This window comes from Rhinatrema bivittatum, chromosome 7 (genome assembly GCF_901001135.1).
Source record: "Rhinatrema bivittatum chromosome 7, aRhiBiv1.1, whole genome shotgun sequence".
NCBI lineage: Eukaryota > Metazoa > Chordata > Amphibia > Gymnophiona > Rhinatrematidae > Rhinatrema > Rhinatrema bivittatum.
In genome coordinates, this window is record NC_042621.1 from 130,257,921 (window position 1) to 130,282,861 (window position 24,941).

At 42.1% G+C, this 24,941-nt stretch overlaps 1 protein-coding gene across 1 annotated transcript in view; it reads right to left on the minus strand.

Moving 5' to 3' along the window:
- Positions 1-8,824: 8,824 nt before the first annotated feature.
- Positions 8,825-24,941, minus strand: part of LOC115095452 (arachidonate 5-lipoxygenase-like) — a 172,886-nt gene continuing 156,769 nt past the window's right edge. Inside the window, exons 13-14 of the mRNA XM_029609128.1 lie at positions 23,034-23,204; positions 8,825-11,245 (exon numbers count right to left, since the gene is read on the minus strand). Of these exons, the coding sequence (XP_029464988.1) occupies positions 11,066-11,245; positions 23,034-23,204 (351 nt within the window). The 3' untranslated portion in view covers positions 8,825-11,065. The remainder of the gene's footprint in view (positions 11,246-23,033; positions 23,205-24,941) is intronic.

Below are 24,941 nucleotides of genomic sequence, written 5' to 3' on the forward strand. Positions count from 1 at the left end.
CCTGAAACTAGAGAGAGAGAGAGAGACTACTGGGGGGACAAAGGGGGTTGAGAGTGAGAGAGAAGCGACATGGGACAGGGTGGGGCATGGGCTATGAGCCTCCTCCCCCTGCCTCCCCCTGCCTCAGCTTGACCCCAGCAGCCCCTCTCAGTGCCCTTCTCCCCACTTCTGTATGCGTTGCTCTTGAGCTCATCATGCAAGGCAGGATATTGAGAAACACAGAGAGAGAGAGACTGCTGGTGGGGTGGCAGGAGATTGCCGATAAAAATATAACTAGCGCAGCTCACACCTGTATCCCTAATGCCCGCCCCTGTTAACCTCAGGCCCTGCCAAGACATCTGTTCTGGCTGCACCACTGCTTTGCGCCCAGAAAACAGAGAGAAAGAGACCTGGGGATTTATTGTTGTTGAAGAGATTTTTTACTGAGAGACTTGTGGATTTACCTTTTTGAAGAGTTTTTTTTTAAGCAAAGGATTTTTGTCATCCCTTGTCTTATGCTGGCTGTTGCAGAGGATTGCCCTTCCCTTCAGGGGGAAAGTATTTTTTTAATTTGACACTGGTTTAGTTGAGAGAACAATTTGGGGGATTTGCCACGGACAAAGAGACCATTGCCTTTTTGATTATAATTTTCCCTGGTGCTATCTTTAATTTTTTTCCACACTGGCCTGGATTTTATTTTTCAAACTTTAAGTACATTTTTATTTGAACACCATTCTCAGACTCTGTGGTTTATTTGTTATTTGAATCCAAAGTGGAAAGATTTACCTCACCTGGTGCATCCACGACTGCACCAGGTGAGGTAGAAACTCCCCCCCACCCCGGATGAGCTCTGGTGTCCCCAGGGGCTCCTTTGAGGCATAGAAGAACTGCCTGGGGAACTTTGTCACTCCCTAAATTTGATGCACACCTTGAAAGGTGGGAGTTACATTTATTGCATAACAACTCTAAAGAGTGAGTTAGATGGCTTCTGAATGGAGCATGCCTGCCTTCTAGCAGCTCCTCCCTCACAACAGGAGCCTGCCCCAAGGATCCCCTGCTTACTACCCTGGCTGCTCAGTTTCCATTGGTGGCGGTGGTGCCGTGGCCCAGCCATCACTTCTGGGTTCAGAGATCTCTGCGTGACATCACTTTTCTGGTCCATGCGCATGGTAGCAGAGGCAGCAGTGGGGCACTCTCAGACAGTTCTTGTTGCTCTCATCAGGTCCCCCACTGATATGAACGGCAGCAGGAAGCACGCCATTGTTGGCCTTTGCTGTCGTGGCTCTGCCTCTTAATGGCGGGAAGCAGGCCTCCTGCCTCTACCTCCCGATCGCCATCTCACCTCTCACTGCCTCTTCCAGTCTCCATTCAGCAGCCCAAAGCTCCTTGCTCTCCCAAGGCCCCTGGATGCAGTACATGATTCATTTTTTCCACATGGCTGTTGACCAATCAGGCGGCTGTAACAGGGGTATGAGCAACCATGAATAACACTGCCTTACTCTTACGAGAGACAATTTGTCAGCAGTAATTACTCAAAAACTGTAAAGCCATCTAGTTTTTTTTCTAGACTGCAGAATATGGATAATAGGGATGTGAATCATTTTCCATATCGTCTTAACGATAGAAATCGTGTGGCAGGGCAAGAAAATCGTCTTAGGCACGATTTTTTAGTTAAAAAATCGTTAAAATCGTTTTTTCCGATTAGTGCGCACTAACTCGAGTTAGTGCGCACTAACGGGAGTTAGTGCGCACTAACTGGGAGTTAGTGCGCACTAACTGAAAATGATACAATTTGACACTTTTCAGGTCAGTTAAGGTCAGTTTAGGAATGAATATGTATTCCTATTGGCTGCCCTCTTATTTATTCATGTTACCAAGTTTCCTACTGACAGTATATGGGGGATGGGAAATGGAAACAGTTGGTAGCTTGACAAAACAAGTAATGTGATCAGTCAATGTGACTAGAACTTGTGCCCTAACCCTGATACCAGGGGTATTGTGATCTTCCTGCACACAGTGCCCTATCCCTATTAATACCAGGAGTGTTGTGATCTTCCTGCACACAGTGCCCTATCCCTAATACCAGGGGTGTTGTGATCTTCCTGCACACAGTGCCCTATTCCTGATACTGGGGGTGTTGTGATCTTCCTGCACGCAGTGCCCTATTCCTGATACCGGGGGTGTTGTGATCTTCTTGCACACATCCCGATATCAGGGATAGGGCACTGCATGCAGGAAGATCACAACACTCCTGGTATTAATAGGGATAGGGCACTGCATGCAGGAAGATCACAACACTCCTGGTATTAATAGGGATAGGGCACTGCATGCAGGAAGATCACAACACCCCTGGTATCAGGGATAGGGCACTGTGTGCAGGAAGATCACAATACCCCGGAGGAGTGAGGGTCAGGCAGCTCCCCCCTGTCTGTGAAGCCAGCCTCTCACTAGTAATGCAGGGAGGGAGCTGTCTCAGACTTCACCATCCACCCCCCCCCTCACCCACACACCATTCACTAGCTGGGACATGGGGGAAGTCAGGAGTGAGGGACAGGCAGCTCCCCCCTGTCTGTCAAGCCAGCCTCTCACTAGTAATGCAGGGAGGGAGCTGTCTCAGACTTCACCATCCTCCCCCCCCCCCCCTCACCCACACACCATTCACTAGCTGGGACATGGGGGAAGTCAGGAGTGAGGGTCAGGCAGCTCCCCCCTGTCTGTGAAGCCAGCCTCTCACTAGTAATGCAGGGAGGGAGCTGTCTCAGACTTCACCATCCACCCCCCCCCCTCACCCACACACCATTCACTAGCTGGGACATGGGGGAAGTCAGGAGTGAGGGTCAGGCAGCTCCCCCCTGTCTGTGAAGCCAGCCTCTCACTAGTAATGCAGGGAGGGAGCTGTCTCAGACTTCACCATCCTCCCCCCCCCTCACCCACACACCATTCACTAGCTGGGACATGGGGGAAGTCAGGAGTGAGGGTCAGGCAGCTCCCCCCTGTCTGTGAAGCCAGCCTCTCACTAGTAATGCAGGGAGGGAGCTGTCTCAGACTTCACCATCCTCCCCCCCCCCCCCCCTCACCCACACACCATTCACTAGCTGGGACATGGGGGAAGTCAGGAGTGAGGGTCAGGCAGCTCCCCCCTGTCTGTGAAGCCAGCCTCTCACTAGTAATGCAGGGAGGGAGCTGTCTCAGACTTCACCATCCTCCCCCCCCCCCTCACCCACACACCATTCACTAGCTGGGACATGGGGGAAGTCAGGAGTGAGGGTCAGGCAGCTCCCCCCTGTCTGTGAAGCCAGCCTCTCACTAGTAATGCAGGGAGGGAGCTGTCTCAGACTGGTATCAGGGTTAGGGCACTGTGTGCAGGAAGATCACAACACTCCTGGTATTAATAGGGATAGGGCACTGTAAGAGATGACTGTAGTAGATTGAATAAAGATCTGATGTTTCTGCTCTCCTCACACCAAACAAAAACAACACACAAGCAGAGAAGCCCTTCTTACAAAGCTGAGCTAGTGAGTTAAGTAGGAGGAAAAGTAAACATACTGGTGCCAGTGTGGCTACTTAAAAAATACACTTACCAACAATCAATTACATATATTTGAACTGTGTACAGTTCCAGGCAGGATCACCTTTCTAAAATGCACAGTGATTGGCAAATTCAACATGCACTAGCATTTCAGGTGCCTGCTAACAAAAATAATAAACAAACAAGTTCTAGTCACGTGAGTGCTGATCATTACATTACTTTTTTTGTCAAGCTTCCAACTGTTTCCATTTCACATCCCCCCAACCATATTGGTAACATCAATAGATAAGAGCACAGCCAGCCAATAGGAATACATACATACATATTCATTCCTAAGTGACCTTTACTGACCTGGGAAGTGTGAACACTTTGTTTCATTTTCTGTTGGTGTTCGTTAGTTTCCAGTTCCATTTCCCATCCCCCCAACCATCACCTCAGTGGTAACTTGGTAACATCAATAGATAAGAGGGCAGCCAGCCAATAGGAACACATATTCATTCCTAACTGACCTTCAGTGACCTGGAAAGTGTTTATTTGTATCATTTTCAGTTAGTGCGCACTAAATCGAGTTAGTGCGCACTAACGGGGAGTTAGTGCGCACTAACTCGAGTTAGTGCGCACTAACACGATTTAACGATTTTTAACTATAAATCGTTAGAATTTCTATTGTATCGTGTTCTATAACGATTTAAGACGATATAAACATTATCGGACGATAATTTTAATCGTTGAAAAACGATTCACATCCCTAATGGATAAGGCTAGTATTATTCTATTCTCAGCAATTAAATCACCATCTTATCTCATTCCTACTTCTCTCTCTTTTCAGCGCCCCAATTTGCCCAATCGGCACATAGCTAGAAATCTTGGTAAAATCCTTGATTATGGTCTTTCTAAGAAAAAAAAAATCATATCATCTGTGGTTAGATCTTCCTTCTAAAAACTCTGCTTGTTAAAGATGCTGAAACGACTGTTAGAGCCTCAGGATTTCCATTCAGAATTGCAATCGCTGGTATTGAACTCACTTGACTACTGTAACTCCTTATATCGTGGCCTTCCTGCTAGCACCACTCGCCTCCTTCAAATTGTACAAAACTTAGCTGCTGGAATGTTCACTGGAGCAAAGCTTAAAATTCCCATTCCTCCAGTACCTGCGAGGTTTCATTGGCGCCCAGTTCCATGGCGTACGAAGTATAAAGTGTTGACTAGAAGATGCGGGTTTTTTTGAATAACGAGTGCTCTGCGTGGCTCACCTCTTCCCTCCACTGCTGAAAGCCTACTAGAGATCTATGATCAGCAAATAACCGCCCAGAAATTCCAATTTTTAAACTCGTAAGACATGATATTGCTAGAAAGAGAGCAATTGTGGAATGCCAGCCTGGACCCGCTACGGACTGCCTCATCCGCAAAGTCCATTAAAAAGGCACTGAAGACTTAGCTCCTCTCTCTGGCTTTTAAGGGTATTGAAGGGATTCTAGTAGCAAGATCTTTTACATAAAGTTTTTTAGGCTTTTATTCGTGCTTTTGCTGTTGTATTTGTTTGTTCTCCTGTTTTTCACATTATGTATGTAACTTATGTAAACCACCATGAACTCTATTGTAATGTGTGGGTTAGAAATCTTTTCAAATAAATAAATGTATGAAGATAATACCCAGCCCTGAGACTGTACATTCCAGAAAGCAGGCAAACGAGCCCAGATGTCTTAAACTGTCAGTTCCAAGAGCCAATACAGCCAGGAAGGACTGAAATGAGAGAATCAATCTGAGTGCAAGGCCGCTGCTCTGTTCCCATATCTGGAAATGTTTGATTTGGGTTCACCCTGAGATTTGGTGTGGATGGAAGGTTGCATCAATTTTCTCTCTTCTGTCCCACCATAAACTCTCAAACTTACACATTCTCTTTCTCTGTTTTTACCCCACTCATAAGGATGACCCCAGCACATTCCCTCTTATCCCAGAATACCTCCCTTCCCTGACTCAGCACTCCAGCACTTTCACCCTTGCTAAGCATGGATGCACACAGCTGAGAATAGCCTTCTGCTGCCTGCTCCAGCCCCTTCTTTCTCAGGCTGCATGCAGAGGGGAGGAGTGAGGTTGAGGCTGGAGCAGTCAGAGCAGCCTCTTTGCTCTCTCAACCTGACTTGCCCCTCCAATTGTTTCTCCTCACTTCGCAGGGAACAGGGGATAAGAGGAGAGGGGCTGGCACCTGGACATTTCCCAGGTGTCTCCAGAAACCTGGAGATTTCATGGAAATCCCTGAGCTTCTGTTCAAACCCAAAATGTTCCCGGGTACGCCTTTTCCCATCCTTCCTGTTCCTGTATTTAAGAGGAGACAGAGCTATGAGACAGAGGGGAGACACTGCAAGCAAGTCTTCAAAGCAGTAGTGGCCAAACTATGGCCTGCAGAGCACATCCAACTTGCAGAGGCTTCGATCTGACCTGTGGCAGCAAGATGGTTCCTGGCCCAGGAAGGTGATATCTTGTCACTTTCTCTTTGAAGTGATATCAGTGGGCCAGAAGTTAATGTTGCATTTGTACACCTCTCAGACACTCTGCTCATCTCAGGTAGTTGCTGATTGTAAGAAAGCTCAGGGGGTGACCTTACTCTCTTCCTGAAGCTGGAACACAAGTGAGAAGACGTTTGAACCCTCATTTCCCCTTACCCCGCTACTGGATCAAGACCCCAATGCAGCCCTTGGACCCAAAGGTTTGCCCACACCTACCTTAGAGACAAAGGCCAAAATCTGCACCTAGGAAAAATTGAAATTCAACATGCTGCTGCAAATGTCTTAAATTAACAAGACTTCTATCAAATCAGTCTTCAAGTACTGCTGTTGCTACAGCTATTTCCAATGCATCAGAAAAACACATTTTAGAAACAGGATCAGGGTAGTGGGGGAAGGGCTATAACAAAACATTGAAGCTTGATCAAAATGAATACTAATCACTTCCTCCACAAGAACTATAAACACAATCGAAAGATGTACCAAAAGCTAACCAACAAGAGTCCAAAAGAATAAATACATGAAAAGGGAATCCATTGTTAGCATGGCATACGGCTTGATTTGAGGTATCTTTCAGAAGGATTTCTGGAACTGAAGTCATTGAAGCATGGTCTCCTAGGCTCTTAGGAGGAAAAAGATGGCATATTGGCCGATGAAGCACATGAACAGTGGAACACGATGGCCATAGTTCCTCATCTCCCATCGGGAAGTGAGATAGGATGTTCTGTGTCTGAGTGCTTTCACCAACTGTCAATCATAAATTCTAGCATGGTGCAAAAACTTTTGACAGCAACTGCAGCTCTTTTACCACATTCCACATAATTTTATTCTTCTAATTTCAGTTTTTTTCTGTGCTGGATTATGTTGCTTGTAATGTGAGATTGATGATTTGTGTAGTTTTGTTATTGATTAATTATTAATACTAAATTTGATGCAAACTGAAGGAAACATGCAACTACATAATCTCATAGGGGTTAGATATTCAAAAGATTTATGTGGTTAAAATTGAACTTTAATCACATAAATCTAATCACTTAAATATTCCATCTGCTGCCTGGCTAAATTTTGTCTGCACCAAATTAACGCGTGTATGGATTTAGCCGGACCAAAAAAGGGGCTGAGTTAGCATGTGCAGGGGCTGGCTTTTTCAAATCCAGTTGTTTAGCATGATGTTTAGAGTTAACTGGCTGGCCTATATCTAATCACACAAGTTTTATATGGTTAGATTTAACCAGATATTCAACCACACAGTTAGCCAACTAACAGTCATTTATCAAATCAGGTTATGGCATTTTTGCATGCGTTAAGCACCATAACGCATAGTGAGATGCAAATTTTTAAAAAGGGAGGGATTGGGGAGGAGTTGGGGGCAGAAATTCCATAAAAGTGGGCTGGCTTTGCAAAGTGCGAAGTCATAACACAATATCGCACAATTTAAATGCCGAAAATAACTACACCTTTTTCAATTGTGTTAAATTGTGAGATGTCATGCGATATGCCCATAATGCAATTTGTGATTTTTTTCGCAAATTCCATTTTGGGCATTTTAGGCTGGGGAAGGGCCTGAGATTTGGGAGGAGAGTGGGGGATGGGCCTGAGATGTGGGAGGCGAGGAGAGAAAGAGAGAGAGAGAGCACCTCTGGGGCTGGCACCATAGTAAGCAGTTATTTATGCTACTATAGGAGGCCCACCTAGTAACTCGAGGTGAGGTAGTGTAGGGGGGGGGGGGTGGGGGTTAGGGGCCACTTTTACATGCAGAGTGAGACATACAAACAGAACAGTGCACTCTTGTGAATGCACTCTTGTGAAGATTTTATGCCCTTCGGAGTAAGAAAACTCACACAACGATGAGATTTGTACAATGTTCTCTCAACCTAGCTTGATGGATTCTCTATATGGGTAACATCAAGCTAGGTTGAGAGAAAGTTGTACAAATCTCATCGTTGTGTGAGTTTCCCTGCTTCCCCTCCCCCCCCAATTGGTGAAATGAGCACTTTCTAGGTAGGGAAATGAAATTATGTAGGTATTACCACAAAGTGTGAAAAGTTGACGTACTTTGCAGTAATACATATGCGAAGCGGTAATAAAAGGCACATTGCGATAAATAGGCTATTGCCATAAAGCACACCCCTTTTCCTATCGCATGCTATATTTAGTGCAGTTTGATAAATCTAGGCCAAATGTGGCTGAATATCCAGGCAAAATTAATGGGTTAAGTTTAACGAGTTATTGTAGTCTGCTCTGGCCCGGCTGCATATAGATCCTATAGTGGATAACATGCAAGCATGTATTTAATTTCCTAGATATGATGTTAGGCACTTATATCCCATAGGGGGGATTTTACCCTCTGACAGCAGCTACATTTAGCTGCCGTGTATGTAGTTGGCATCAGAGGTATTCCTGGGGTTGGGGGAGAAGGTGGGTAATTTAGCCCTCTGGTACTGATTCTCAGTTATATTTAGCCACTTAACTCCAGCCAGTCAAGTGGCAGTTCTGAATCTGGGAACCTACACGTAGCAACAGAGATTTAGGATCCTTCTCCGCCGCAAAGTGTTGCAGGCTGGTGATCAGGGACTAGCTGAAAATCTGCCCCATGATTAATGCACAGCTAACCACCATTGCTCTGAATGGGAAAGGGACAGCTCATTCTGAACTGTAATGTGTCTTCCACTTTCTCTCAGTCAGAGACCAGAGATGACGACCGCCTGCTATAGAGATTTATGCCCAGCAGAATTTTGTTAAACAATGCTTTTGAAAATCTGGTCAATAAACCAGAAAAGAATTATATAAGATAATACATTTTTATTGGACTAACAATACATTTCATGACTCGATTTTTGAAACTGGAACTTTTTAGATTACATATAAATGCTAAATTATAAACATTTAAAATAAAAATCCATTAATTTTGCATAGCATTGCTTTATTGTTTGGATTGTTTTTTTAAATAAAGTTTTAAGGTGCCCCTTCCAATGGTTTAATAGTGCCCTTTGGATTTCATTCCCTCCCTCTCCCGGTGAAAATTCCTAATCACTATGTCCTTCAGATAATCCAAGTGAACTTCATTCCCAACGGACATAATTACAGCATTTTTTTTTAAACCTAAACAAAAATATTTTACTTGCCCCTTCGTTTAAAGTGTTTCAGGCAGACCATGCATATGCTTCTTTTCTTTTCTTGGTTTTGATATTGATTTTTTTTGTTGTCATTGTCCAAAACTCTGTGGTCTTTGAATATCTAGCTTTAATAAAAAAAAAGTCTCCTAAATATAGATTTAATAAATTTCTAGAGCTACCTGGGTAACTTTGTTTATTCAGGTGCTTCTAGCAATTTAGTATTTCTCCATTTTGTCATCTTATTTCTCTAAATATATGCCTGAATTCGGGACCCCACGTACAGTTGTTCAGACCTCTTCTCAGCAAAGATATCTACATACCAGACTTTTATTTTATGAAGAGAAGGCAAACATTATCCAGTAATTAGCACCATCCTATGAGTGCTGGGACTTACTATGGTGAGAGACATCTTGGCTTCAGGAGAGCACTGACACTATGCAGTCCTGGGCTAGTGGATTTATATACTCTGTAATTAGTGGTGGGAGGGGTTAGAAAATGAGATGTTGCATGGACAACTATGGCTTGCTCCCTGGAGAGAGTAGGAGAACTGTCAGAGATCTGTTAATCTGGAAATTCGGTATCAGATCCAGCTAATTCCCAGGCCTGGATATTCAGCAAGTTCCCAACTCTGGAAAACGATCTGATAAATCAGAATCACAATTGTAACAAACTAATCCCGAGTTACAAAATATTTTGACACATCCTGTGCCTCTGGGAAGATGTTTGATATATTAGGACCACAGTGTATATTCCCGTGTTCCCCTGGACACCTTCCAGGGAGCTGCAAGAGACAACAGATTGAGGTAGAATAACATGAGCCCTTTTTTCTACCTTCAGTCAGATGTACTCCGTTACCAGACGGTTTTATGATGGCAGAGGGACTGCGCATGCTCAAAAACAGCCCAGTGATATGGAGCAATCAACTCATCAGAGAAACAGAGAGGGGACAGTGAAAGAGGAGTGAGCTAAAACTGCTTTAAGGTCAAGGCATCGTAGTTCCAGGAAGTTCTGGCTCAAGAGAGGAAAGAGGCAATGCTGCTTCAAGGAAAAGGGAACGGAGTCCCAAGGCGACAGGATCCAAGGAGCCAGGTGAGGCTATAACTAGTCTACAGTTTTGGCAGGGGTAAAAAGTATCTGTTGAAGTTTCCATTTGAAAATCGGTGCTGAGACTGTGGGTGAAAAATATTCGTGGACTTTGCACCAATCTAGAGAGTTTGAAAATTGCACTTACGTGCCCCAACCCTTGTGATAATCTTTGTGCCGACGCCTTAGCATTGGTTTTCGCGATCATTTAGAAGAGAGATTTGTTTGCACAAGAATGATTTTTCCCTGGTTTTTCTATTACCACAAGCAATACAAAAAGGATCCCTCAAGTTTAGCTGTATTGACACATTCCTGATTTAAGTTTAGGGACTAACAAAGAACCAAAAATTGTGTAGAATTCTGCAGACAGGCCATCAGGACTCTGGCATTTTCTGACAGGTTAACTTTTCAATCATAGCTAAGATTTCCTCATCAGAAATAGATCTGTCCAGTTCCTGACTATCTGCTTGATACAATATAGGATGATTGAGGTTACCTAGAAAATCTTATATCTCTGTTACTCCATCCTTTATTTTCGAGGTGTAAAGTTTCAAACAGCTTTTCTTAAATTTAACTACAATAGATTTGTCTTTAACTAGGACCCTACACTCATCAGAATGTAAGACCTGTATTTCCTTTCTGTTCTGATAAGTTTTGAGATATTGGGATAATAAATGCCCACTTTTGATATTTTCAGCATAGTATCTAGCTTTTTGTAGAAACAAGGCCTTACCAACATTGGCTTTTGAGAATATTAGAATTTCAAATTCTGCATCTTCAGGAGTAAAGCTTATCTATTCTATGAACATGTTGTACAGGTATTGGAATAATAGGACTATAGGCATTTTGTATAGTTACGTCGCAACGCTGTTAGGGATTCGGTCAGGGGAAAAATAATAATATGGAGACTTCTTGTTCTTGTTCCGATCTTGAATGAAGCTGCAGATGTCACTGAGATTTTTCCTGAAGGTCTGCATGGCTTCTTTCACTGGCTTTTCTGTGAAATGCTCATCTGGATACATCCCTAAAAAGAGCTGAACACAAAGTAGAGCCATTAATAGAGAGCCTTGAGTGAAGCTTACAAACAGTGCTAATGTGTTCCTTTGTTTTCTGAGTCCTGCGCATCATCATCTGTGGGAGTCTACAAAATATCTCAGAAATTTTGATGTAAAATATTACTGTCACAGATCAAAATCTAAATTACAGGAGAAGTCTTTAGCTGTTGATAGTTCAGCTCTACTGTTAAGTCAGAATGATTTGCTTTTTGGTTAAAAGACAGCTTGCCTAGAAACTAAGCTTCAAAGTTGGGACCATCCATCTGGTACCTAGCAATGGGAGCAGTCTGTGATATCACATGACTCCTTTCTATAGAATGAGGTAGAGAGGGTGTGTGATAAGGATGCTAGAGGATGGAATTTGAAGCCCATTTTCTTATTTCTTGTATAACTGGAGATCAAAGAAATACATAAATATTTTTGCCAAGAGGAATGGGCACCTTTACCACATGATAAAATAAAGGGCCTCATTCATAACTATCACAAAAGACTGCAAGCCGTCATTGATGCAAAAGGGGGCAATACACGATATTAAGAACTAAGAGTGTGCAAACTTTTGAACAGGACCATTTCTTACTTCCTTTATTGCAAATGGTTTGTTTAATGATTGTGCTTTTCCTTGATGCATAATAGTTTGAATTTGAAACACATTAAAAATAATAGACGTATTTTGTTTTGATCACTCATGCTTTCTTAAAATGCTACACTTATTGTGGAAAATTTATTTAAGGAGTTATTTAGTTTGCTCTGCTAAAAATTCTTCATATAAAGATAATAACTAATATTGCTAGTATAATTGCTTGACATAAGGTCTATAGGTTGTGAGAATAAATATGCTGTTTTTCTTAGCTCGCTTGTCATAAGATCAGATATATTAACAAGCAGTTACTCATGAGGCTAACAGTGCAGATAACAAGGAAAACAGGACAGTAGCAACTTAACCACACCCAACTGTTGCTGATATGTTTAGACAGCCAGTTAAGGTCCCAGTAGATGACAACAACACGTAGGAGTAGCCTAGAGAAGAAACTAGAGCAAAGGTCAGAAGAATTAACATAAAAAGAACAACTTCAGTCAAACTGTTTGTAATCAGAGAAAGAACAGATCAAAAGAAGAGCTATATATAAAAGTGTCTGATGAACTGTTCCTGATTTCCAAGTGCTGTGTTCCCATTTCCCCATGATATATAAGACTCACACTGGAAACTGTGAGGGGAAGTATCTTTGTATATATATTCTTAATGCAAAAATCTAATATTATATTCTGTTTTGCTTATTCTCAGACTTATAAGAACTTGCCCAGTTTTTCCAAAATAAAATCAACAATCTTTTAACTCAACTGCCTTCCAATACAGCTGATGCCCTCCCGACATATAATCACCCGACTTACATAAACTCCAGCCTAAACACTTTTGAGCCCATCTCTTCCACTGAGATACAAACCATCCTGAGAAGAATGAAACCTTCGTCTCATCCTGCTGACCACATCCCCACCAAACTACTCCTATCTATTCCTGACTCAATAGCCACATCATTAACAAACATCATCAACTGCTCTCTAGCCCAAGGATCCTTCCCAGATGATCTCAAAATGGCCTCAATCTCACCACTCCTAAAGAAACCCAACCTTGACCCGAAGGACCCCAACAACTTCCGACCCATTGCTAACCTCCCATTCATCGCCAAGATCATGGAAAAACTAGTCAACTCTCAACTGTCAAACTACATCGAAGACAATAATCTCTTCTTTGCCCCTCAACACGGATTCCGAAAACCGAGGCACAGAATCTCTCCTTATCTCTTTGACAGACCATCTCCTACTGGGCCTCGACAAAGGAAACTCATTCCTTTTGATCTTGCTAGACCTATCCGCAGCGTTCGACACGGTCAACCACGCTATCCTCCTAAACCAGTTGTCATCCATAGGAATCAGAGGCACCGTCCTTTCCTGGTTTAAAACCTCTCTCAACAATAGAGGTTACAAAGTCAAACTCCAAAACAAGGAATCCTCAAGATTTGATTCTACCATAGGAGTCCCACAAGGTTCTTCATTATCTCCGACTCTATTCAATATTTACCTTCTTCCTCTATGCCAACTTCTCACCGACCTCAATCTAAAGTTTTTTCTATACGCAGACGATATCCAAATCATCATCCCCATCAAAGACACATACTCTAATACTCTTGACTACTGGGAATCATGCCACCAAAAAATCAAACAACTACTCAACAGTCTACACCTCATCTTAAATTCCTCCAAGACTGAGATCCTTCTTATCTCACCTGAAAACAACACCAACAACAGTACTCTTCCCACCAATCTCCCTACCACACAAACTAGAGACCTAGGAGTGTTAATAGATAACCGGCTAAACTTCAAAGCACACATCAACAAAACAACCAAAGACTGTTTTCTACAAACTCCAGGTCCTGAAAAGGATAAGACCTCTTTTCCACGCTCAAGACTTCAGAACGATCATCCAAGCAGTCATATTTTCGAAACTGGACTACTGCAACTCCCTATTGCTAGGTCTACCTTCATCATACTCCAAACCACTACAGATGGTTCAAAATTCAGCTGCCCGTATTCTGACAGGCGCAAGGAAAAGAGACCACATTTCACCCATCCTGAAAGAGCTTCATTGGTTACCCGTATACTTCCGCATCATGTATAAAGCCTTAACTATCACCTATAAAACTATACATCAACTCACCACTCTCGATCTCCAATTCCCTCTCCAAGTACATAATTCCACCAGACCTACCAGAGATGCATATAGAGGTTCCCTCCTGGTTCCCCCAGCGAAAACAACCAAACACATTACCGTAAGAGATCGTGCCACCTCCACAGCTGGCCCTCTACTGTGGAATTCCATTCCTACAGACCTCAGACAGGAGCCTTGCCTCCCAAATTTTAGGAAAAAACTTAAGACTTGGTTATTCAAGCAAGCCTTTCCGGACACAACTCAATGACACAATCCAATAACTCCTAAATCACCTTGCAGTTTGTTTATAACATTTATCTATTTTGTATACTACATTTAAATTGTATATTGTTTAACCATTTTCTATCCTCTTTTTCTATTTTTCCTACTCCAAGTTTGGCCACCTTGTTAAATGTAACTGTACCTTCTGTCACCACAGTTCTAGTTCTTTGTTCTTAAGTTCTATGTATTTTATTGCACCCCCATTCTATGTAAACCAGCAAGATATGTTTTCATGATTGCCGGTATATAAAAACTTTAAATAAATAAATAAATAAATAAAATAAGTAAAACCTTCTATTCTTGTAATAAGTGTGTTGTGTATTCTGTGACATAACCTACCACTCAGTCCATCTTTTTACATTTATGCACTTATGCACATACTATAAAGTCCTCAAGATATGCACATACGTATATGCGAACTGCCAAAATGGAGCACAGTTAGCCGCATAAGTTAAGCGGCTAACTCCGATATTCAGAGTTAGCCACTTAACTTATGTGGCTGACTCTGGTCATATGGCTGACCTATCCTAAAGTTAGTGCATTGCGTGACATTTTTTAATTTGGACATGGTTTTTCTTGAATTCTTATCTTTCTGATAGATCACTCATTTTGAACCTAGACTTATACATGGGTCAATGCACTTCAATAGATTTTATTCTCAAAATCGCCTATCGACTTATATATACTCGTGTATAAGTCTCTCATGTATGATACGTTATACTGGAAACCTACAGACTAGAATAATTTACTGTGCATCCAAAGTTTTCAACCTTATCGTTTGAAAAATAATTTACCAATTAGCCAAATCTTGTGACTGAGGAGAACATTCTCAGATGTAATGAAATTCAAGCACATGAATGAAGAACAGGATTCATAGTAAAGGATATCCAATTTCAGCAGTGAGATCTGCTTCTAAGAGAGTCTGTTTGCTGAACGAGATCTATTGTTGAGCTATAACCAGATGTGACAGTAAGACACATAGAGTATGTGTGTTTAAGTACACAGATAAATCTCCAGCAGTGATATCATCAATTTGAAAACATGGGGGGGAGGGGGGGGTCCTAAAATTACATCCTGTTTTTAAAGATCCACCAATTATAGCCTACTTATGGGGCCATAATATTAAGGAAATGGTAATTAAACCAGCTTTTCTCAGTTCTCTCGATAACAGGTCATAACATTTATCTACAGAACAAGATGTCACATATACCAGTACACGTAATTTATGTTGTGGTTTGCTCATGTCCGAAGATCTATGTAGGTGACATGACACACGCCATTAAAGTGCACCTTATTGAGCACTGAAGCTGTCTGGTGACCAACAAGATCCAAGCTCCAATGATACAACATTGTTTGGATGTTTTGCAGGCTTTTGAGAACTTATGATTGTTTGTTATCAAGCAGATTTCAAAACAGTGGCGGGGGGGAGACCTGGAGGAGTGGCTAAACATGAGAGAACAGTTTTGGATATTTTTTCTAGGGGCTGTTCAACCCAGTGGTCTAAATAATGAAGTTGAATGGCACAGTATTTTATAATTTACAGGACACACAATGTGTTTCTTATTTTTTTAATTCTGGTGCTTCTTAGAGTCAATTTTCATGAGTAGCTTTGGCCTGTCAGGTGACCTTCTAGGAAAGAGCTATGTGCATCTCTTCTGGTTTTTAACACACAATTTTCAATCATGCAAGAAAAGAAAGTGTTTGTTCAATGGATGCCTTTAAGTCAATTTGTAGTAAATTGAAGTTTTTTTGCCATGGAATATATACATTTGTACAAGATTATATGTTTTTATGGCATGCATTTCATTTATTAGCATGGTCTTTTTTGCAGCACACAACAGTGCTTAGCCCCCTGAAGAAGACTGATACTTCGAAACACAGGTATATTGGCCTATGATTACAAGTAAGGCAGAGCAATAAAGAGAACCTTTATTGTACAATGAAGCCTATTATGATGGCCAAAGATTTCTGTCTGTAAGAGTTAGAGGATTGGGGGGATTATAGTTGATATAATATACTGTACTGTTATATATTTCCTTCAGGTTTGCTAAGGCACATTTTTTAAACCAGTTTAAAGCACATTTTTTAAACCAAAACTTTTAAGTTAGTTACAAGAAAACAAGGGAGAGAAAAATGTATATTATTTTCTGTAAAATATATATACATTGACTTGATTAGGGAAACTGGAGAAGCAGTGAATTAAGGCTTTGTCTCCCTGCACTCTTTATATAACCTACAGGGTCCCAACATCACATGGTGAAAGTATGTTTTTCAACATTAATATCAGCAAACATTAAACTTCAACAATATAACCTGAAAAAAATGCACTTTGGTTATGAACGTACAATTTAGATGCCCGTGTGCCTGATGTAATAAACTTTTGAGTGCAAGAAATGTTTTTCTCCATCAGTGTTCCCTTTTTTATGCTGCTCTGATTTCATTCTCATTTGAAAACTACATGCGTTAGAAAAACAGGCACTCAATGTGAATGCCCATTTTTGTGGGGATTTTCAAAGCCCGGCACGTGCCAATAGTGGCAGATATACACATGGCCGGGCCGCATGCATGCCAAGCGCATTTTCATACTGACCCAGCCATGCACGTATCTGTCGATATGCGCAGAAATGCCGGGATATGGAAAAGGGGCAGGACGGAGGCAGGGGCCTGCAGGGACAGCGCTATTTTGTGCTGCCGGGTGAAGTGCATGCCAGCAGCTGGCCGGCACATGCAACTTTATTTATTTATTTATTTAAAGGTTTTTCTATACCGGCATTCATGAAAGCGTTCACATCATGCCGGTTTACATGAAACAGGGGTGTGAAGAACAAACCAAGAACATAACTAAACGTGATGAAGAGATGCAGTTACAATTAACAGGGGCTGTAAACTGGGAGGAGGAAAAATAGAGAGAGAAAGAGGAGGTTAATTATATACAATAGTACAGTATATATACTCAACTTATTTCTGCTCAAAGGAGCAGGAAAGTTAGGTGGGGTTTAGGGGTTGGAGTGTCAGGTGCGTGTCGGGGCGGGACCGGGGTGTGGCGCCGGCCCGGGGGCGTGGTCCAGGCCTCCGGACCAGCTCCCGGGTCGGAGGACGGCGCGCCAGCAGTCCGCTGGCGCGCATAGATTTACGTCTGCTTCTCGCAGGCGTAAATCTACGGACAAAGGTAAGGGGGGGTTTAGATAGGGCCGGGGGGGTGGGTTAGGTAGAGGAAGGGAGGGGAAGGTGAGTGGAGGGTGAAAGAGAGTTCCCTCCGAGGCCGCTCCGATTTCGGAGCGGCCTCGGAGGGACGGAGGCAGGCTGCGTGGCTCGGCGTGCGCAGGCTGCCCAAAATCGGCAGCCTTGCGCGCGCCGATCCAGGATTTTAGAGGATACGTGCGGCTATGCGCGTATCTTATAAAATCCAGCGTACTTTTGTTTGCGCCTGCTGCGCAAACAAAAGTACGCGATCGCGCTGTTTTTAAAAATCTACCCCACAGTCTCTAGTTTATTTTCAGTTTAGCCGTTTCTTTCTGTGATTTGTTGCATTGTCAGGTCATACGTGAAGCAACATCTATCCAATATTAAATAACAGCATTACCTGAGTCTATACAGGTCTCTGGTGTGCCTTTAGTGTTTCACTTACGGGCATGTTTGGGCTGCTACAAGTGCTGAAGTAGTAGTCAAGGAAGTTCCTCCCAGTCTGCTTCTTAATTGGAGAAGACTGGGAAGTAACTGGCCAAAGGCCTGATCTTGTCTCTGCTTATGAATTAAAAAATTACACCGTTGCAAGCACGAGTGGACACCTACACGCACATGCATATGCCAATACAAAATTGGACGCGCGGGTAATGGATTTTATACCTTGCACGCAGCAATGCACAGATGTTATAAAATCGGCACGTCCATGTGTGCGCACCGAGAACCACGCGCATGTGGACACCCATGCGGGCCTTTAAAAATTTACCCCTAAATGTGCACATCTGATTGCTTTGGCCTCTCACTGTGAGTTTCAACAAACCTCAGCAAAGAGCTGGGCAGAGTCTCCAAGCAAGGTAGCAGAAAAAAGGACCCTCTATTTACTAGAGATGAGCTTCGTTTTTCTGGCTCAGGTCAGGTTTCAGTTCGAGTGGTTCGTGGGAAAACAAGTTTTCCCACGGATCGTTTTCTGGAAAAAAACAAAGCTGGAACCCGAACACGAAACCGGAAAAACAAATAAAAAAAAAAGAATCGGAAAAAAACCACCCCAACCCTTCAATTGTACTTTCTTACAACCCCCCCCCCCCCCCCCACCATCCCGATCCCTCCCCAAGACTTACTAAAACCCTGGTGGTCCAGCAGGGTCTGGCGAGCGAGCTCTCCCTCCATGCCGTTGGGCCTGCTACGAATCAAAATGGCGCCAATGGCCCTTTGCCCTTACGATGTCACAGGGGCTACCAGTGCCGTTGGTCAGCCCTTGTCGCATGGTAGGAGCAATGGATGGCCGGCGCCATCTTGTACTCCTTCCATGTGACAGGGGCCGACCAATGGCACTGGTAGCCCCTGTGACATAGTAAGGGCAAAGGCTATCGGTGCCATTTTGAATACTGGCAGCCGATGGCCCGAGTGCAGGAGATGGCTCCCGGACCCCCGCTGGACCATCAGGGACTTTTGGCAAGTCTCGGGTTAGTGCGGGGGGGGGGGGGGGGAGGGGTACATTTATTTAAAAAAAACAACACCCCAACCCTTCACATTTACTGTATTACAACCCCCCACCATCCAGATCCCTCCCCAAGACTTGCCATCTGGCGCGCACACATATATGCCTGCGCACTCCTTTATAAAATCTACCCCTATATGTGCATACATTATCAAACTTGTGTATACGTTTTTATACCTGTTAACAGACTCGCACAATTGAAATCACACTTGTCTTTTGTCTGTAGTTTTTGGGTGGGAGATCTGGGTGAACTGGTTGAGATTCAGGATGAAATGTTGGAAGGTCTAAGTAAACTGGTGAAGGTCTAGGCGAAATGGTGATTCCAAATATGTGCGCAAGTATTTTCAGAAGCAGAATATATGTATTCTTTATAAAATGCCTGCCTCCACATTTAATTCTGGATTATTATGCATGTATTGCTATAATTATATAAAATTGATGTGCATAATTTTATAAAATGGATAGAGAATGTATGCATGTTTTCTGCATTTATTTGCCTGCTCTATTGCAAGTTCTAGGCAGGTAGCAATAAAACATACATAATCATAAATAACCCATACACAATAAACAATACAAAAAAACTAAAAACTAAATAAAGTGACATCAGAAGGTAAAGAGCTGTTAAAATGACTACTACTTCAGCACTTGTAGCAGCCCAAACATGCCCGTAAGTGAAACACTAAAGGCACACCAGAGACCTGTATAGACTCAGGTAATGCTGTTATTTAATATTGGATAGATGTTGCTTCACGTATGACCTGACAATGCAACAAATCACAGAAAGAAACGGCTAAACTGAAAATAAACTAGAGACTGTGGGGTAGATTTTTAAAAACAGCGCGATCGCGTACTTTTGTTTGCGCAGCAGGCGCAAACAAAAGTACGCTGGATTTTATAAGATACGCGCATAGCCGCACGTATCCTCTAAAATCCTGGATCGGCGCGCGCAAGGCTGCCGATTTTGGGCAGCCGGCGCACGCCGAGCCACGCAGCCTGCCTCCGTCCCTCCGAGGCCGCTCCGAAATCGGAGCGGCCTCGGAGGGAACTCTCTTTCACCCTCCACTCACCTTCCCCTCCCTTCCTCTACCTAACCCACCCCCCCGGCCCTATCTAAACCCCCCCTTACCTTTGTCCATAGATTTACGCCTGCGAGAAGCAGACGTAAATCTATGCGCGCCAGCGGACTGCTGGCGCGCCGTCCTCCGACCCGGGAGCTGGTCCGGAGGCCTGGACCACGCCCCCGGGCCGGCGCCACACCCCGGTCCCGCCCCGACACGCACCTGACACGCCCCCTTCCAAAAACCCCGGGACCTACGCGCGTTCCGGGGCTCTGCACGCGCCGGCGGCCTATGGAAAATAGGCGTGCTGGCGCGCATGGCCCTGCTCGCGTAAATCCGGGCGGATTTACGCGAGCAAGGCTTTTAAAATCCGCCCGTGTATGATTAATATTCTAAAGACTAATTGCAGGTGGACAAGGTCCGATGCTATTGAAGGCACATGTAAATAAATGTAACTTTAGCAGCTTCCTAATTACAAATATACATGCAAACTGAAACATATGCACATACTTGTGAGGCAGAAATATATGGTATTTTATAAACTGCGGCTTCTTCCTCACAGTTTATAAAATACTAGCCTAAATCTCCAAGGGCCCACTTACACACGCAAATGGGATACTGCAGACAGTTTTGAAAATTGGGCTTCAAATGAATTCCTTGCTTTGGCCTTAACTGAAGAGGACTTTAGGGTGATATCCTCACCAGAGCTGTTCTTTGAAGATGATGATTCTGAGGAATTGAAGCAAATCATGTTGAAACTGGCAGATGTTAGAGCAAACTGACAAGCTTAATGCAGCAGACCTGATACTAGTAATCTATAATCTATCATGGAGAAGGTACAGAGAAGGGCAACCAAAATGATAAGGGGAATGGAACAGCTCCCATAGGAGGAAAGACTAAAGAGGTTAGGACTTTTCAGTTTGGAGAAGAGACGGCTGAGGGGGGATATGATAGAGATGTTTAAAATCATGAGAGGTCTAGAATGGGTAGATGTGAATCAGTTATTTACTCTTTCAGATAATAGAAAGACTAGGGGGCACTCCTTGAAGTTAGCATGTGGCACATTTAAAACTAATTGGAGAAAGTTTTTTTTCACTCAACGCACAATTAAACTCTGGAATTTGTTGCCAGAGGATGTGGTTAGTGCAGTTAGTATAGCCGTGTTTAAAAAAGGAATGGATAAGTTCTTGGAGAAGTCCATTACTTGCTATTAATTAAGTTGATTTAGAAAATAGCTACTGCTATTACTAGCAACAGTAACATGGAATAGACTTGGTTTTTGGGTACTTGCCAGGTTCTTATGGCCTGGATTGGCGACTGTTGGAAACAGGATGCTGGGCTTGATGGACCCTTGGTCTGACCCAGTATGGCATGTTCTTATGTTCTTATTATCATCTGGCTTTGAGATTGAAGACTTGAAGTAGCAAATATAATGCTAAGTTTTATAAAAAGCTTCAGGTATGAAGTGTAAAACTATGACTGGTGAGACAAATCAAAACCATGCAAAATAGTGGAAACTATTGTTAAGAACAATTGTAATAACTATGTACGCTGTTTGGTTTTTATTCTTGTATTATTGGATATTTGGTTGAAAATGAATAAAAAGTATTACAAACAAAAAAAAGAACAATTGTAATTTGCCTAGCACATGAAGCTATAGGATAAAAATATTTTAATACATAATTAAGATCAAAATCTCTGAACATATGGATAGCATGCTTTTATGGGGGACAACCAACATAGCTTTATAGCAAAAGGAAGTCATGCCTTACCAAATGACAAGAATGTTTTGATGGTGTAAATAAACATGTGGATGGAAGAGAATTGGTTGATATAGTATATCTGGATTTTCAGAAGACACTTGACAAATTGAAAAAGGCCCTCATGAGAGACTACAGAGGAAATAAAAAACAAACAAACCATGGAACAGGAAGCAATATCTTATGATGGATTGGATGCTGGTTAAATGACAAGAAAGAGAAAGTAGAATTAAATGGTACATTTTCCAAATAGAGAGAGGTATATAGTGGAGTACCCCAGGGATCAGTTATGGAACCAATGCTGTTTAACATATTTAGGAATGATCTGGAAAAAGGGAGCAATAAGTGAGGTGATCAGATTTGTAGAAAACACAAAATCATTCAAAGTGGTCAAAATGCAAGTTGACTGTGAGGAGCTGTAGGAGAACTGGGGAAATGAGCATCTAAATGGCAGATGAAATTTATTGTGGACAAATATTTAAAAAAATCCTCAGCTCAGTGTATGGCAGCAGATAAAAAAGCAAATAGAATGCTAGGAATTATTTGAAAAGGAATAGAGCCCAAAACAAGGAATATAATAATGCCTCTGTATTGATCCATGGTGAAACTGCACCTTGAGTATTATGTGTAGTTCAGATCACCACATCTCAACAATAATATATTAGAATTAGAAAAGTGCAGAGAGGGGTGACAAAATGGTTAAGAAGATAGAATAGCTACCTTACGAAGAAAGGATCAACAGGTTCTTTATCTTGAAATAAAGACAACTGAGAGGAGACATGATAGAGATTTATAAAATCATGAGTGATATGGAACAAGATAAAAAGAAATAGTTACTCTTTCCCCTAGTACTAGGTCTAAAGGACACTGTGAAAATTAATATTACATTTAAAAGTACTTTAAGGAAGTATTTTTCAGTTAATGTATAATTAAACTATGACATTTTCTGTGAGAGGAGGTGGTCAAGGCTAGCAGTTTAGCTAAGTTTAAAAAAGGTTTGGATAAGTTATTAGAGGGCAGGTCCGGTAGCCATTATTTAGATAGCTGTAGGTGCCTCCAATCCTCTCTGGCAGTGAGCAGCATGGAATGGGCATTCCTGTTTGGGAATTGACAGGGACTTCCAAGTGACACAACTGGAGACAATGCGGGGCTTGATGAACCAATGATCTGACCTGACTTGGCACTTCTTATGTTCAAGAATCAGGAAAAACCTTATTCCATGTAAAACTAACTTTTCTGCCTGAGGATGGTGAAATTATATAACTACGGCTTATGGGCTCACCTCATTATCCTGGAACCTGCTGAGTGCCCAAACAGCCCCTAGGTGCCAGCAGGATCGACCCCTGTCTGGCAAAGACTCCATGATGTACTTTTCGGTGACAGTGCCTTTCTTTTTGGGGGGAGGCTGTCGCATGGTGGGGGGAGCATTCGGAATCCAGGAATACCAGTCAAACTACAAAAGAAAGAAAAAAACCAATCTATGAGTTCTTCCCTGTGAATCCTAGATTATAAGGATGATGTAGTTAGACTTCAGAGCAAAGGGCTGATCCAGTGACTTCAGCTCCTCACCAGGGTTAAACTCCTGCACTGGAACACTGAGAAATGTCCTGATTTGGCCAATGCAGCAGTCCAACCCTGCCACCCTCCCTGTGGCAGCAGGAGCCAGGTCCTTGTGAGGACCATTTCAATAGCCCTCCTGGCTGCAAGGTGCACACATCTGTTGTTTTCACCATTCAGGAGCAAAATAGTAAACATGGAAAGGAGAATTGGAATGGGTGTGTGCTGTTTACTCTCCCAACCACCACATGGCCATGGGAATGCTTCTTTTTAACCCAGCTAAAAGTATGCATTCCATAGAATTCCATGTGTACTTTTAGCCAGATAGAGGAAGGCAATTTTTGGCTAGGTGTATTTACCTGGGTAGATATTTATTTACAGAAAAACAAAGAAGTACTACCCTCTCTCACTTATGACATGAAAAACAGTAAAAGAGCAAAAATACAAAGTATCTCCAACAATACCTTTAATCAATTACAAAATAAGGTTTTAACAATTTCTTTACAAAATGTATAATATTCAAATACAAAATGTTATTGTTGGACCATATCTCAAGCAATTCAAAATGTAAAATATAAAAACATCCATCAACATTCATACATGCCCATACGGTTCCATACCCACTAAAAATGATACAACTTACAAACCCATCTATCATTAGATCCCAATGAAGAATAGGAGAAAATCCTTCTATAATAATAAAAAAAAAAAAAAAAAAAAATCACATTGTATTCATTTTAAACTCTTTACTGTTTTCAGTGAGTGGGAGCTTATCCCAAAATGTTTGCAGTTTCTAAATGTCGCTTTCCTCAAATTTCTGAACCTCTAAACGTCTCTTCTCTTGCAATTCCTTGTGATCCTAACAAAGAATTCTTCGTTTCACCCTCTAAAACAAGGGCTTCCTCATGGGAAAACTTTGAGACTCTCCAAATCTGTAATCAACACAACACACCCTATATATAAGTGAGATTAACTACTCCCAAACTCCACAAATCCCCAAAATCTCATAAACTAATCTCACTCTGTTATTTAACATCTAATCGCATAATATAACGTAACATCCAAAGCTTCATCTCCCATCTCTACTCCACTGAATCGAATATCATTCCATTGCTTAGTAACGAGATCTCAATGTCCAAAGAAGGAAACAAAAACTATAATAAAGAATACAAAAACTTCATATCAAATCACTTCATGTGCTCTCCCATCATTTACAAAATGACAAAAGGTATATACAAATGCCAATCTCTTCAGATAGTGTCAACGGTTCAATGTAATATGATGTAAAACAATGAAGTTGGAAACATATTCAATCCATATGGATACATGGTATTCCTTCACTGTTTTAATTAATAAGTTATCCCTATTGGCATAGAGAGTTCTTTTATATGCCTCTCTCATTTCGGCTTGAGTGTATCCACGTTCTAAAAATCTGTTAATAAGACTCTGAGACTGATATGTTTAGAGCAATCTTTTACTTTTTCTTGGAATATCATTTACCTGTATGGATTGAATAACCAAATTGAATGGTCGGTTTATCTATGAGTTAATTAGATCACTGTATTATGCTTGATTTCTGTGGTAGTACATCTATTTCCGTCTTCATTGCTTATGTCATATTACATTGAACCGT